Source organism: Eulemur rufifrons, chromosome 4 (assembly GCF_041146395.1).
Source record: "Eulemur rufifrons isolate Redbay chromosome 4, OSU_ERuf_1, whole genome shotgun sequence".
NCBI lineage: Eukaryota > Metazoa > Chordata > Mammalia > Primates > Lemuridae > Eulemur > Eulemur rufifrons.
The window spans coordinates 81,992,366-82,007,625 of record NC_090986.1 but is presented as its reverse complement, the minus strand read 5'-3'; the positions used below and the strand labels follow the sequence as shown (position 1 = coordinate 82,007,625).

At 34.0% G+C, this 15,260-nt stretch overlaps 1 protein-coding gene across 1 annotated transcript in view; it reads left to right on the top strand.

Annotated features, from left to right (window-relative positions):
- ZMYM2 (zinc finger MYM-type containing 2) overlaps positions 1-15,260 on the top strand; it is an 82,873-nt gene that overhangs the window by 16,662 nt on the left and 50,951 nt on the right. Inside the window, exons 6-7 of the mRNA XM_069467461.1 lie at positions 52-264; positions 14,492-14,563. Coding sequence (XP_069323562.1) covers positions 52-264; positions 14,492-14,563 — 285 coding nt within the window. The remainder of the gene's footprint in view (positions 1-51; positions 265-14,491; positions 14,564-15,260) is intronic.

The following is a 15,260-nucleotide window of genomic DNA, read 5'->3' as shown; positions in this document are numbered from 1 at the left end:
TACGTCAGATTGATTTGGTTTTTAATATTTTGTTTATTATTTTTCTTTTAGATTCGCCATGAAGTTAGCTTTAAAAATATGACTCATAAACTGTGCAGTGACCACTGCTTTAATAGATACAGAATGGCTAATGGTCTAATAATGAATTGCTGTGAACAGTGTGGAGAGTACTTGCCCAGTAAAGGTGCTGGAAATAATGTTCTGGTGATTGACGGTCAGCAGAAAAGATTTTGCTGTCAAAGTTGTGTCAGTGAATACAAACAGGTAATTCATGTTCTAATCAAAATTCAGTATTCTTAGAATGGATTTGAAAGTGCTGGAATAGTTTTACTCTGACAGCATTTATTAACCAGATTTATCTTGGAATCGCTTTTAATTCCATTATTGTCATCATATCATGTAGATGACCTACCTCAAACGAATTCTGAAATACAGATTGTCCCTGACTTGGTTCAACTTTACAATGGTGCAGAAGCAATACTCATTCAGTGAGTTCCTCGAATTATGATGGGGTTCAGTCTCGGTAAACCATCCTGTCTTTAAATCGTCTTAAAATGCGCTTTTGACTTAGGGTACTTTTAAGTATCCTTAAGTTAAAAGTTTATTGGGATAACCCCATGGTGAGTCGAAGAGCATCTGTATATGTAGATTATATATAATTTTAAGATTAATTTCAATTTTAAAATCTTTTATTTAGTTTATTTTTCAATTTATACATATGGCTCAAAAGTAAAATGTACATTAAACGATACACTCAGAAGTTTAGCTCTGATTTTTATTTTCTCCTCTTGGTTCTTACACATCGTTTATAGCTATCACTTTTCAATTCCTATTGTTTTGTTTCCTGTTTTTTTTAAATTAAGGAAATACTTGATTGTTAGTTTCCCTTTTTTTATACAAAAGACAGCATAATGGTATGTATTGCTCTGCATCTTCCATTTTTCACTTCATGGTATATCTTGGAAATCATTCCCTATCTATCTATATACATAGACCTTCTTCATTCTTTTTTTGTGGCTGCATAAATTTTCAGGAATTTTGTGAACTGGCTGTTAAAAAGACCCATTAAAAATTAAATTATAGAAACTTATAGGTAAATTATATTTATATTAGTCTGCTATAATTCCTGTAAGAAAATACCACAGATTGGGTGGCTTAAACATCAGAAATTTATATTCTCATAGTTTTGGAGGCTGTAAGTGTAAGATCAAGGTGCCATCAGGATTGATTTCTGGTGAGGCCTCTCCTAACTTAGACACCGCTGCCTTCTTGCTGTGTACTTACCTGAGCATTCCTCTGTGTGCAGATGGGAAAAGGAAAGGGAGATCTCTGGATCATGAATAAACTGGTGTCTGCTTTACTCTGTATTTATGGATTTCTGGTGTCTCTTCCTCTTATAAGGACACCAGTCCTGTTGGATTAGAGCCCTGCCCTTATAACTTTATTTAATCCTAATTATCTCCCTAAAGGCCCTATCTCCAAATAGTTTACATTGGAGGTTAGTACTTTAAGATACTATTTTGGAGGGGACATAGTTCAGTCCATAACAATATTAAAAGTGAAGATACTCAAAACTCATTACTTTCTAATTATTTTACTACATTTTAATATCTGTACTCTTAAGGTTATATGTTCATTATATTTGTATGGTAGAAATACTATATGTAATGATGTGTTTCTGGGCATCTTGTTCCAATTACATGTTCAGTTTCATGTCTGTAGCCTGGAAGTAGCCATAGTGGGAGTATTTTCACAGCAAAGCCTACAAATCCTGGCACTCCCCTCACTCCCCAGGAGCTGGTGGTTGACCATGTATGAATCAACACTGGTCTATATGGTAGTTTATTTGATCAGTTGGTTTTCATGGCATTTGGGTTATTTCCAGTCGTTTGCTGTTACAAATAATTGATCATGAATAAACTGCCATCTGCTTTACTCTGTATTTGTGGAAGTATGGTTTCAGGGTAGATTCTTTGAAGTAACATTGTTTGGCTTATGTTAAATGCATACGTTAGTTTGTTATGTATCATTAAATTCCCCTCTGTTGGAGTCCTACCAGTTAGTATTTCTTTCAATAATACGTGGAAATTTCTGTTTCCCTGTAGCCCCACCAACAGAGAATATTAACACCTCATTATGATAGGTGAAAATGGTAGCTTTAATTTGTATTCCTTTCATTAGGAATGATGATGAGCAGATTTTCATGTTTCAAAGCTGTCTTTCCTTTTATGGGAACTGTTTGTTTCTATCCTACATCAATTTTTCTACTGGGGCTTTGATCTTAATTTTTTTCCCATTAGCTTGAACATTTATTTAATGTGCAAAATGAATCTGTAATTTGTTTATGAAACATTTATTCACCAAGTAGTATGTTCCAGGCACTGTGCTAGTTGCACAGGATATAATACAGTGAGTGGTAAAGAAGACTTAGTTCCTACCTTCATCGGGTTTACATTGGAGTGACATGCTCAAATTCTTGTAAATAAGGAAGGCTATATGGTGATGAAAAGGATTAGACTATTTATAATTCCCAAGACTAATCATGCTGTTTAATATTGTTGCTGATGTTGTATTTGTTATCTTCGATACCTAGAAGGTTAAGAGTGCTGGCTTTAGGGTTAGTTGGCCCAGGTTAAAGTCGTGGTCCCAGCAATTAGCAACTGTGTGCTCTGGGCAGATTACTTAACCTCCTTGTGCTTGCCTTTCATCATCTCTGAAGTTGGGAAAATATTAATCGTTATCTCAATATTATTATAAAGATCAAATCTGTGCCTTTCATCCTGATTTTTAAGAACCTAGTTCAAGAAACTGAACATACCAGTTTTCCATCAGCTCCTTTGTGGTCTCTCCTAATTACCATCTCCTAACCTTCTCAAAGGTACTCAATATTTTGACTTCTGACATCACACTTTGACTTGTGACTTGTTTATAAACTTTATATAAATGGCGTTAATATGTCATTAGAATCATCCTTGTTATTGTATATAACTGGTTGCTCATAGTGGTGTTGTCATTACTTTTTGGTCTTGTAAAGTTTTTAATTTTAATATAGTCTACTTTAATAGTTGTATTGCTTTCTGGATTTTGCTTCGTAGACTTTCTCCTCTCTTAGGTTGTAAATGAATACTTTCCATATTTTCTTCTAATATTTATAAGTATTCAATTTAATCTTTAAATTTTTAGTCCATTTGCAATTTATTCTGGTGTATGTTTGCATTATGGATCAAATTTTATCTGCTTCCAAATGACTGTCCTTTTTTGAAAATCATGAATTAAAAATTACCTAACCCTTTGCCTAGGGATTTGAGATGTCACCTTGATCATATATAAAATCATATTTTAAATTCCTATGCATATCTTCTGGGCCTTCTAGTCTTTTCCATTGTTTTATCACTATATTCATGTGTCCCCCTTTTTTTTTTTTTTTTTTTTTTGAGACAGTGTCTTGCTCTGTTGCCCTAGGTGGAGTGCAGTGGTGTCATCTGCAACCTCAAACTCCTGGGCTGAAGCGATCCTCTTGTCTCAGCCTCCCAAGTAGCTGGGACTACAGGCACGCCCCATGACTCCCGGCTAATTTTTTTATTTTCGGTAAAGATGGGATCTCTCTCTTACTCAGGCTGGTCTGGAACTCCTGAGCTCATATGCTCTCACCTCAGCCTCCCAGAGTGCTAGGATGACAGGCTTGAGCCACCACGCCCGGCCTATTCATGTGCTCTTTCTGCACTATTTTAATAATTGACTTTTCATTGTGTGTTTTAATATGTGGTAGAACAAGGCTGTTCTCATTACACTTCTTTTTCAGGGTTTACTAGCTATTCTTGTTCTTATTTCCATATGAACTTTAGAATGAAGTTGTCTGGCTACGCTATCCTCCTCCCATTTGTATTTTTTATTGAAATTCTATTAAACTTAAATGTTCATATTAAGGAGGGTTAAGATCTTTATGATGTTAAACTGTCCTGTGAAAGAACAAGATATTTGGCTCCATTTGTTAAATCAGTTTTCTTGGTTTTTCATAAATACTTTACTTTTTTGTTGCTATTTTAAATGAGTTCTTTCATTATTTTGTGTTCATGTGTACATACATGTATATTTTTATTGGTTTTAAATATTTTCTACCTAATTGAGTCATCATTATTAGTTGATTCTCCTAGATTATTTGGCTTTGCCATCATATCATCTGCAAATAGAGAACATTTAAATCTTCCTTTCTAGTTCTCATTCCATTATTGTTTTTTCTTGCCTGATGGTGTTTCCTGATAACTATAATATAATTTTAAATGGTGGAGATAGTAGATTTTTTTTTCTTATTCCAGCAGGAATGTTGTTAATGTTTCCTTGTTAAATTAGATGCTAGCATTAGAGTTGAGGTGTATATACTTTATCATATTAAAGACGTATCCATTGATTTCTATTTTAAGTGTTTAATCAGAAATGAGTGTTGAGTTTTGAAGGTCTTTTTGGTATCTTTGGAGGAGATTGTATATTTTTCTTACCCCTCAGATTTATTAATGTGTGTATTATACAGCAGTTTCCCCCTCATCTGAGGTCTTGCTTTCCTTGGTTTCAGTTACTACTTGTGGTCAACCACTGCATCCAAATAGGTGAATATAGTACAATCAAATATTTTGAGAGACTAAATTCATATAACTTTTATTGCAGCATATTGTTATAATTGTTGTGTTTTATTTTGTTGTTAATCTCTTATGGTGCCTAATTTATAAATTAAACTTTATCATAGGTATGTATGTATAGTATATGTAAGGATCAGTACTATCTGTGGCTTCAGGCATCCACTGGGGGTTTTGGAACGTATCCTCTGAGGATAAGTAGGGAGTACTGTATTAATGGATTTCCTAATCCATTGAACCATCTTTATATTCCTAGAATAAATTGTACCAGATTATTTTTTTTAAATGTCCATACATTCTGATTACCAATACTTTAAAAATTTAGTACTTTTCCATTGATATTTACAAGTGAGATTGGTTTGTAATTTTCTTTTTTTGGTACATTCTTTAAGATATTGGTGTTACATTTACTGTATAAAAATCTCCAGAGGAAAATTCATATCCTTACATACTTAAAGCAGTAAAAGTGAAAATAAATTAAATATTCACCTAAAAAGCTGGAAAAAGAAAACCTGAAACAAAAGAGAAGAAAAGAAATAAAGATAAAAGTAAAAATTAGTGAATTAAGAAATAAAAATAGTATTAAAATAATTCAAAGGCTGGACACAGTGGCCCACACCTGTAATCCCAGCACTTTGGGAGGCTGAGGCAGGAGGATCGCTTCAGGGCAGGAGTTTGAGACCAGCCTGGGCAACATAGTGAGACTTCATCTCTACAAAGAAATTAAAAAGAAAAAAAAATTTGGCCAGGCAGAGTGGTGTGTGCCTGTAGTCCTAGCTACTTGGAAATAAATAGGTAGGTAGGTAGGTAGATAGATAGATACATAAAATCTTTGAAAAATCAGGTGTTGGAAAAACTGGAAAAAAAGTTAATTCAATCAGGAAAAGAGGTTTAAAAACAAATACACAAAAATAAGAAATGATGAGGTAGAGGTAAGCATCAAAACAGAGGAAATTGATAAAAGTCAATCATGGGGACTAATTTATACAACCGTATATAAAAAATGTTGAACCTAGATTGAGTAATTTTCTATGACAATGTAATTTCTCTAAATTGTCTCCAGAGCAGATAAAATTAAGCAGAGCAATTTCTATGGAAGAAATAATTATCAAAGAGCTACCCCATAACAAGAACCAGGCCCAGATGTTTTCAAAGGGCAATTCCATCAAATTTAGACCATTAAATCTCAATGCTATTTAAACAATTCCAGAGCATAAAAAGGGAAGAAAATAACTCAAAAATTAAAAAAAAACTGTGGCAAAGTATAACATAAAAAGCACCGTTTGGGGAATGGTCACGCTTGAAGGTGCTGACTCGGGGAGGAGGGGTGGGGAGGGGAGGGATATATACCTACATGATGGGTGCAACGCGCACTGTCTGGGGAACGGACAAGCCTGGAGCTTTGACTTGGGGGGAACAGGTGGTACATGGGCAACGTATCTAACCTGAAATTCTGTATCCCCCATAATAAGATGAAATAAAAAAAAAAGTGTACAATTGAGTGGCATGAATTACATTCACAGTGTTGTGTGACCATCACCTCATTACAAATGTTTTTCATCACTTCCAGACAGAAGCTCTCTGACATTAACTCCCCATCTCTTCCTACTCTCAGTTCTTGGTAACTTCTAATCTACTTTCTGTCTCTATGAATTTGCATATTCTAGATACATCATACAAGTAGAATTATACTTCTCCTGTTGTGTCTGGCTTATTTTGCTTAGCATGATGTTTTCAGTGTCATCCATGCTATAGCCATGGATGATATGTTGTATGTACACATCACATTTTGTTTATCAGTTCATTGTCCATATGATGGATACAGCATTGGTTTCACTTTTATCTATTGTGGATAATGCTGCAGTGAATGTTGGTGTATAAGTATCAGTTTTTTGATATAATATCCTTGTTTTCCTATCTGGTGGGTATAAAACTAGGAGTGGAATTACTGGGTCATAGGATAATTCTGTGTTTAGCTGTTTGAGTAATTGTCAAGCTATTTTTTACAGCAGCTGTACCATTTTATGTTCCCACCACCAATGCACAAGCCTTCTATTTTCTCTACATCTTTGTCAACACTTGTTTCTGTTTTTAAATTTTTTATTTGTTTTTTATTGTCATCCTACTAGGTATCTCTGGTTTTCATTTGCATTTCTCTAGGGACTAATGACAATGAGCAGTTTTTCATGTGCTTATTGGCCATTTGTATATCTTCTTTGGAAAAGTATCTATTAGAGTCCTTTGCTTGTTTTTTAATTTGGTTGTTTTTACTTTTGTTTCTTTTTTGGTTGACACATAATAATTATACATATTTTTAGGGTACAGAGTGATATTTTGATACATGTATACAATGTGTAGTGGTCAAATCAGGGTAATTAGGATTTCACCTCCTCAAACATCATTTCTTTGTGTTGGGAACGTTCAGAATCTTCTCTTCTAGCTTTTTTGAACATACATAATGATTATTAACCATATTCACCCTACAGTGCTGTAGAATACTGGTACTTATTCCTCCTGCTTATCTGTAATTTTATATTCATTTGTACTTTTGTTCTTGAGTTGTAGGAGTTTTGTATATATTCTGGATATTTATCTCTTATCAGATACATGTTGAGTATGCCTTGTCTAAAATGCTTGGGGAAAGAAATGTTTTCACATTTTGAATTTTTTTCAGATTTTGGAATATTTGCATTATACTTAACCAGTTGAACATTCCAAATCTGAAAATCTGAAATCTGAAATGCTTCAATGAGCATTTCTTTTGAGTGTCATGTTGCTGCTCGCAAAGTTTTGTGTTTTAGAACATTTCAGATTACAGATTTTCAGATATGGGATGCTCAACCTGTATATATTTTGCAAATATTGTCTCCTATTCTGTTGGTTGTCTTTTTACTTTTTTGATAATGTCCTTTGATGCACAATAGTTTTAAATTTTGATTGAAGCCCAATATATCTATTTTTTTTCTTTTGTTGATTATGCTTTTGGTGTCATCTAAGAATCTGTTGCCAAATCCCAGGTCAAAATGGTTTACCTTTACCTTTTCTTCTAAGAGACTAATTATTTTAACTCTTATATTTAGGTCTTTGATCCATTTTGGTTAATTTTTATTTATGATGTGATGCAGGGGTCCAACTTCATTCTTTTGTATGTGGAAATTCATTTGTTTCTCCACCATCTATTGGAGAGATTATTCTTTCTTCATGGAATGGACTTGGAACATTTGTCAAATATTAATTGGCCAGAGATTTGTGGATTTCTCTCAATTTTTTGTTCCATTGGTCTTTATATCTGTTCTTATGTATGTACCACACCATTTTGATTACTGTATCTTTGTAATAAGTTTTGAAATCAGGAAATGTGAGTCCTCCAACTTATGTTGTTTTGCAAGATTGTTTGGATATTCTGGACCGATTATAATTTTATGTGAGTTTGAGGATTGGCTTTTCCACTTCTGTAGAAGAGTTTGGTGTTTGGAATTTTGATAGAGATTATATTGAATCCGTAGATTATTTTGGGTGGTATTGACACCCTAGCAATATTAAGTCTTCCTATCTGTGAACATAGGATGTCTTTTCATTTATTTAAGTGGTCCTTAATTTTTTTTTTTTCAGCAGTCTTTTGTGATTTTCAGTGTACGAGTCTTCACCTCTTTGGTTATATTTATTCTTAGATGTTTATTCTTTCAGATGCTATTGTTAATGGACTTACTTTATTTCTTTTCAGATTGTACATTGCTAGTGTATAGAAATACAACTGATTTTTTTGCATTGATCTTGCACTCTGCAACTTTGCTGAATTTGTTTATTAGCTCTGGTAGCTTTATTGTGAATTCCTTGGGATTTTCTCTATCATCTGAGAGTAGAGGTAGTTTCACTTCTTTTTTTTTTTAATTTGGATACATTTTATTTCCTTTTCCTTCTAATTGTTCTGGCTATAACTTTCAATACTATGTTGACTAGAAATGGTCAGTCTGGGCATAGTGAGACCCTGTCTTTACAAAAAACTTTTAAAAATTGGCTGGGTATGGTGGTGTGTGCTTGTATTCCTAGCTGTTTGGGGAGGCTGAGGTGGGAGGATTGCTTGAGCCTAGGAATTTGAGGTTACAGTGAGCTATGATCACACCACTGTACTGTAGTCTGGGAGACAGAGCAAGACCCTGTTTCTTAAAAAAAGAAGTGTGGTGAAAGTGGGCTTCTTTGTCTTGTTTCCTGATCTTAGAGCAAAAGCTTTCTGTCTTTTAACATCAAGTATGATGTTAGCTATGGGTTGTATGGCCTTTATTATTTTGTGGTAGTTTCGTTGTGTGCCTAATTTATTTAGTGGTTTTTTTTTTAAGTCATAAAAAGGTGTTGAATTTTATCAGATGTTTTTTCTGCCTCGAGATGATCATGTGGTTTTTACCTTTGTTCTATTAATGTGGTATAATATATTGATTGATTTCTTTATAGTGAATCACCCTTCCATTATTGAGATAAATTGATCATGGTGTATAGTCCTTTTAATACGTTTTTTTTTTGTTTTTGTTTTTGTTTTTTTTTTGAGACAGAGTCTCACTCTGTTGCCCAGGCTAGAATGAGTGCCATGGCGTCAGCCTAGCTCACAGCAACCTCAAACTCCTGAGCTCAAGCGATCCTCCTGTCTCAGCCTCCCGAGTAGCTGGGACTACAGGCATGCACCACCATGCCCGGCTAATTTTTTTTTCTATATATATTTTTAGCTGTCCATATAATTTCTTTCTATTTTTAGTAGAGGTGGGGTCTCGCTCTTGCTCAGGCTGGTCTCGAACTCCTGAGCTCAAACGATCCGCCCACCTCGGCCTCCCAGAGTGCTAGGATTACAGGCGTGAGCCACCGCGCCCGACCTTAATACGTTGTTGAATTCAGTTTAGTAGTACTTTGTTGAGGATTTTTGCACGTGTGTTTATAAGGGATTCTGATTCACTTTGTTGGCTAGGCATGAGGGCAGTGGCATGATCATAGCTCACTGCAACCTCAAATTTCTGGGCTCAAGTTATCCTCCTGCCTCAGCCTCCCGAGTAGCTGGGACTACAGATGCATGCCACCACACATGGCTAATTTTTCTGTTTTTTATAGAGATGTGATCTCTTTGCTCATGTTGACCTTGAACTCCCGACCTCAGACTATCCTCCCACCTCGGCCTCCCAAAGTGCTAGGATTACAGGTGTGAGCTGTAGTACCTGACCCTGTTTATAAGGGATTCTGATCTCTAATTTTCCTTCTTTTGATGTCTTTATTTGTCTTTGGAATGAAGATAATGCTGGCCTCATGGAATGGAATTGGACGTGTTGTTGCCTCTTGTGATTTTTGGAAGAATTGGTGTCAATTCTTTAAATGTTTGGTAGAATTTACCGGTGAAGGTGTCTGATCTTGACCTTTGTTTGTTGGGAGGTTTTTGATGACTGAGTCAATTTCTTGTTTTAGGTCCGTCAACATTTTCTGTTTCTTTTTTGTGTTAATTTTGGTGGCTTGTGTGTTTTTAGGAATTTGTCCATTTCACCTAGGACGGTTTTCTGATTCGTTGGTGTACAGTTGTTCATAGCATTTTCTTGTAATACTTTTTATTTCAGGAATGTCACCAGTAATGTTCCCGCTTCTGTATTTTGTTCTTTGTGTCTTTTGTTTAGTTAAAGGATTTTCTATTTTCTGGATGTTTTTAAATGATCAACTTTTGGTTTTGTTACTTCTCTCTGTTGTTTTTCTGTTCTATTTTATTTTTCTCTGCTTTAATCTTTATTATATCCTTTCTCTTGCTGGCTTTGGTTTGGTGTTCTTTTCTCTTTCCTCAAGGTGGTATGAAGTTAGGTTATTGATTTGAGATCTCTCTTCTTTCTTAACATAGGTAATTATAATTGTAAATTTTCCTCTGATTACTGCTTATTCTGTATCCCATAACTTTTGGTAGTTTTTTGGTTTTCATTCATTTCCAAGTATTTTTAAATTTTCCTGTGGTTTCTTCGTTGAGTCATGTTGTTTAAGAGTGTGTAGTTTAATATCCCCATATTTGTGAATTTTCTAGTTTTCCTTCTGTTATGAATTTCTAGTTTCACTTCATTGTGATGGGAAATATACTCTGTGTGATTTTAATCTTCATAGATTTATGGAGACTTTTTGTGGCCTAACATGGAAAATGTTCCATGTACACTAGAGAAGAAAGTTTATTCTGCTTTTGTTGCATACTTTATATATGTCTGTGAGCTCTAGTTGCTTTATAGTTTTGTTCAAAATCTGACTTTATTTAATTGAAATTCTGTCTGTATGGTCTATCCACTGTTGAAAATGGTATATTGAAATCTCCAACTATTATAGTAGAATTTTCTGTTTCTACCTTCAATTATTGTTTATTTCTCCCTTCTCCTGTCAGTGTTTGCTTAGTGTATTTGGGGGCTTTGATATTTGGTACACATATTTTTATAATTATTGTGTCTTATTGATAAATTGCCCCTTTGTTTAGTATGTATTGCTTTTCTTTGTCTCTATCAGTTTTTGACTTAAAGGCCCTTTTTGCCTTTAAGTTGCTTAGTATAGCAACTCTAACTCTCCTTTAGTTACTATTTGCATTGAATATCTTTTTCCATACTTTTACTTTTGACCTATTTGCATCTTTAGATGTAAATTGAGCCTATTGTAGACATTATAAAATTAGATTATTTTTTTCTATTCTACCAATCTCTGCATCTTGATTAGATTTAATCCATTTACATTTAAAGTAATTAATAGCTGATGTGATGATGTGTAGAGGGGGGAGGATTGTCTGAGCCCAGGAGTTCAAGGTACAGTAAGCTGTGATTGTGCCACTCTACTGCAGCTTGGGTGATAGAGCAAGACCCTGTCTCTTAAATAAATACATACATACTGATAGGGAAGGATTTATTTCTGCCATTTTTCTAATTGTTTTCTGTATGTCTTATTTTTGTAACTCATTTCCTCCATTATTACCTTCTTTTGCGTTTAGTTGATTGTAGTGAACTATTTTGATTCCCATCTCATTTCCTATGTGTATAATTTTTAGATATTTGTGGTTACCATGGGGACATTACATTTAACACCCTACAATTCAATCTAATATGAATCAATAAATTAACTTTTAAAAACTCTGCTCTTATATCTCTGCCTCCTATGTTATCATAAATTACATCTTTAACATTGTATTTCTACTAACATAGATATATAAAATTTTTTTGTATTTGTCTTTAAAATCATGTAGGAAATAAAAAGTGGACTTACAAACCCCAAAATATAATAATGTTGTGTTTTCTATTTGTCCATATGTTTATTAAAGATAGAGTCAGGTGTCCTTTCATTTTAATAAAAAGCTTTGACTCCCTTTAGCATTTCTTGTAGAGTAGGTCTACTGATAACAAACTCCTTCAGCCTTCATTTATTTGAGTATCTCTTTAGTTCTGCTTTGTTTTTGGATGATGGTTTTGCTGGATATAGTATTCTTGTTTGAAAGCTTTTTTTCTTTCAACATTTTAAATGGTATCTCTCTGCCTTTCGACCTCCATGGTTTCTTTTGTGAAATTGGTGGTCAATCTTATTGAGGATTTCTTGTGCAGAGTCATTTCTCTCTCCTGTCAAAATTCTCTTTTTGTCTTTCAACATTTTGTTTATAATGTGTCTTACTGTATTTCTCTTTGAGTTTATCCTACTTGTAATCTTTTGTGCTTATTATAGTTGCAGATTTGTGACAATTATCATATTTGGGAAGTTTTCAGCCATTTTTTTCAAATAATCTTTCTGCTCTTTTCTCTTCTCCTTCTGAAACTCTCATAAAGTGCCTATTGGTCTATTTGATCTTGTCCCACAGGCCCCTTAGGCTTTTCCTCACTCTTCATTCTTTCTCTTTTCCATTATGCTCCTCAGATTTTATAATCTCTATTTCAATTTTACTCTTTACTGGTAGTTGTTGGGAAATGTTCTGACTTTCTACTAGTTCAGTGGGGGGTGGGGGTGGGGGTGGGGCTGGGGAGTGGTTGTTGGTGGTAAGGTATCCTGTTACTGCCTGGTGGGGTGGAAGTTCTAGTTTCCTACTTGGCCTTGTCCTTTCTAGGTTTTGCTAACCTTCTATCTGTAGATTTATATCTTTTGCCTAACTTGAGACATTTCAAACAGTATTTCTTTGAGGATTTTTCTAGCCCTGTCCCCTGGGACTCCAATGACATGAATGTTACATTTTTTTGTTACAGTCCTGCAGATCCCTGAGGTGCTTGTCCTCTCCTTTCCTGCCCCAAAGTATGTTTTCTCTTTGCTGTTTGGATTGGGTAGTTTTTATTAATCTATCATGGATTTTCCTTTGATTCTTCTTTGTATCTTTTGTTTTTTTGCTGAGATTTTCCATTTTTTAATTTGTTTTTAATTGCATTTATATTGGTTCTTGGAGCATTTTTTATGAAGACTGCTTTAAAAATCTGTCAGAATTTTTGTTATTTGTTACTTTTGTTATTAACTTTTCTGTTATTTCGGTATTGGCATCTATTGATTGTCCTTTTTATTTGTAATTTTCCTGGTTTTTGGTGTAAGTGATTTTTTTTTAATCGAAATTTGAACATTTTGGGTATTATGTTATGAGGCTCTGTAAACTTTTGTTTTAACTGGCTTCATTTGGCACTGTTCTCGTAAGAGGATGGAAGCCTATACTCCATTATCCACCAGGTGAAAATAGATGTCCAGCCTTTGTGCGCTCATGGAAGGAGGAGAAGCTCCTTGTTATTGCTGTGTGTTGTGGGAGTTCTGGCTCCTTTTTGGGCTTTGGCTAATACCACCCTGACTTAGGAGAGTAGGAGTTCCTTGTTACTGCACCCCACATAGGCTCCAGTGATACCAAATGATTCTACTATAGTGGATATAGAAAATGTTCTTTGTACTCTCAATAAATAAAAGTTAATTTAAAATAGTGATTCATCTTTCATTCTTTAAAATTATTTGCATATGTTTATAATTCACATATTGTATGTTCTTAATTCATTAGTAAATAAGTAGGATCCCATGCATACTGTTTTAGTGATAAAGAGACCCAGTCAGACATGTTCGGAGATCACTACATGAGATGCTCTAGTGAATGTTTTCTTTTTCTGCAGCCTGGGAACTAAAATTGATGTGTGATCTTTATTTCCCCTACTTTGACCTTTGTCTCTAACATTTAACTTGACTGCTTTTGTTGTTTATCTGTGTCCTCATTGCTCAATTAGTTTCTGGAGTATACTTATATAATAAACAAGCTGGATCCTGTTAGTGGAGACTATATAATGCTTACCCCTTGCCTTTCGGTAGTTTTCCTCTTCTTGCATAGTGTTTTGACTTTCACGGAAAGCAGGAAGCATACCTTTTAAAACTTTTCTGCAAGGAGTAAGGATGTAAATTTGTATTACGTGCTGGAAGATGTTATATGTGCTTTAAAAAGAATTTCCTAAACAACCCATTTTGCAGATGGTGTAATCTCCAAGTCACTTAATTTAGTAAGTTTTGAGATTTCATTATTAGTGTAGTGTAATGGGTTTTAAAGAGATATTAGAACTCACTAAGCCATCTAAGAGACATAAGTGCTTTTTCTTAATTAGAGGTGAGTCAAATCTAAGTATCTATCTTTAATTCCTTACCTCAATTATTACATTATTTTATCATATCATTTTTTCTAGGGTAATTGAAATTATTTGATATTCTTGTGTTAAGTTGGGGAAAAGCAGTGGGGACATGACAGGCATTTTGAAAAGTAGGAATGAATCTGTAAATCACAAAACATAATTGAGAAGCAGCTTTTATATGTTGCTTATTTACCTTTCAGTCTTAGCAGCCTTTCTTTATGTGTATTTATAAAGTCTTTTTAAATCTTTTTTTTTTAGGTAGGTAGCCATCCAAGCTTCCTGAAGGAGGTTCGAGATCACATGCAGGACTCTTTCTTAATGCAGCCTGAGGTAAGCAGGAATATAGGTGGGATTTAAGGCCTTTACATTTTCAAGCATTGCTACGGTCTTTAATATGTACCTCAAAGGTCCTGTGCATTTTGAACTATATTAAATTTTCTGAATTTAAAATATATCAGATGATGAATATTTTCTTTGTCTCCAAGACATAGATTTTCTAATTTTATTGAATTTCACATGTAAGTATTTTCTTGGGATATGCTCATTTGCCTTCAGATATTTATAATCTAAGAAAACTAATTTCAGATATAATTTTTTAGTACACAGTACCTTGTATACAGTAGGCATTTAATTATGGGATATAAAAATCCCTGTCTTTTGTGCCAAACTGAAAGGTTAAAAAAACAACCAAAATCTTTTCTTTCAAAAAAATTTCTGTTTATATTCTTGTTAATCCAGATGAATAAATTAGTATATGGATAATAAATGTGTGCAATAACGAGTAATTTTAACTGTAGTACTGTGAATTTACATAAGGGTATTTACATCTGTAAACTACTGTTATCAGGTTAATCTATGGATCTTATTCAAATTTTTCCCATTTATGTCCCTCATAGCAAATTAAAACATGATTTCTTGTTTCTTGTCCAATTCAGGATCATAGGCCATTATTTCTTTAAATATTTTTTTAGTCCTTTCCCTCTCTTCTTCTGAGACCCCAATTTCAGATGTATTAGACTTCCTGCTG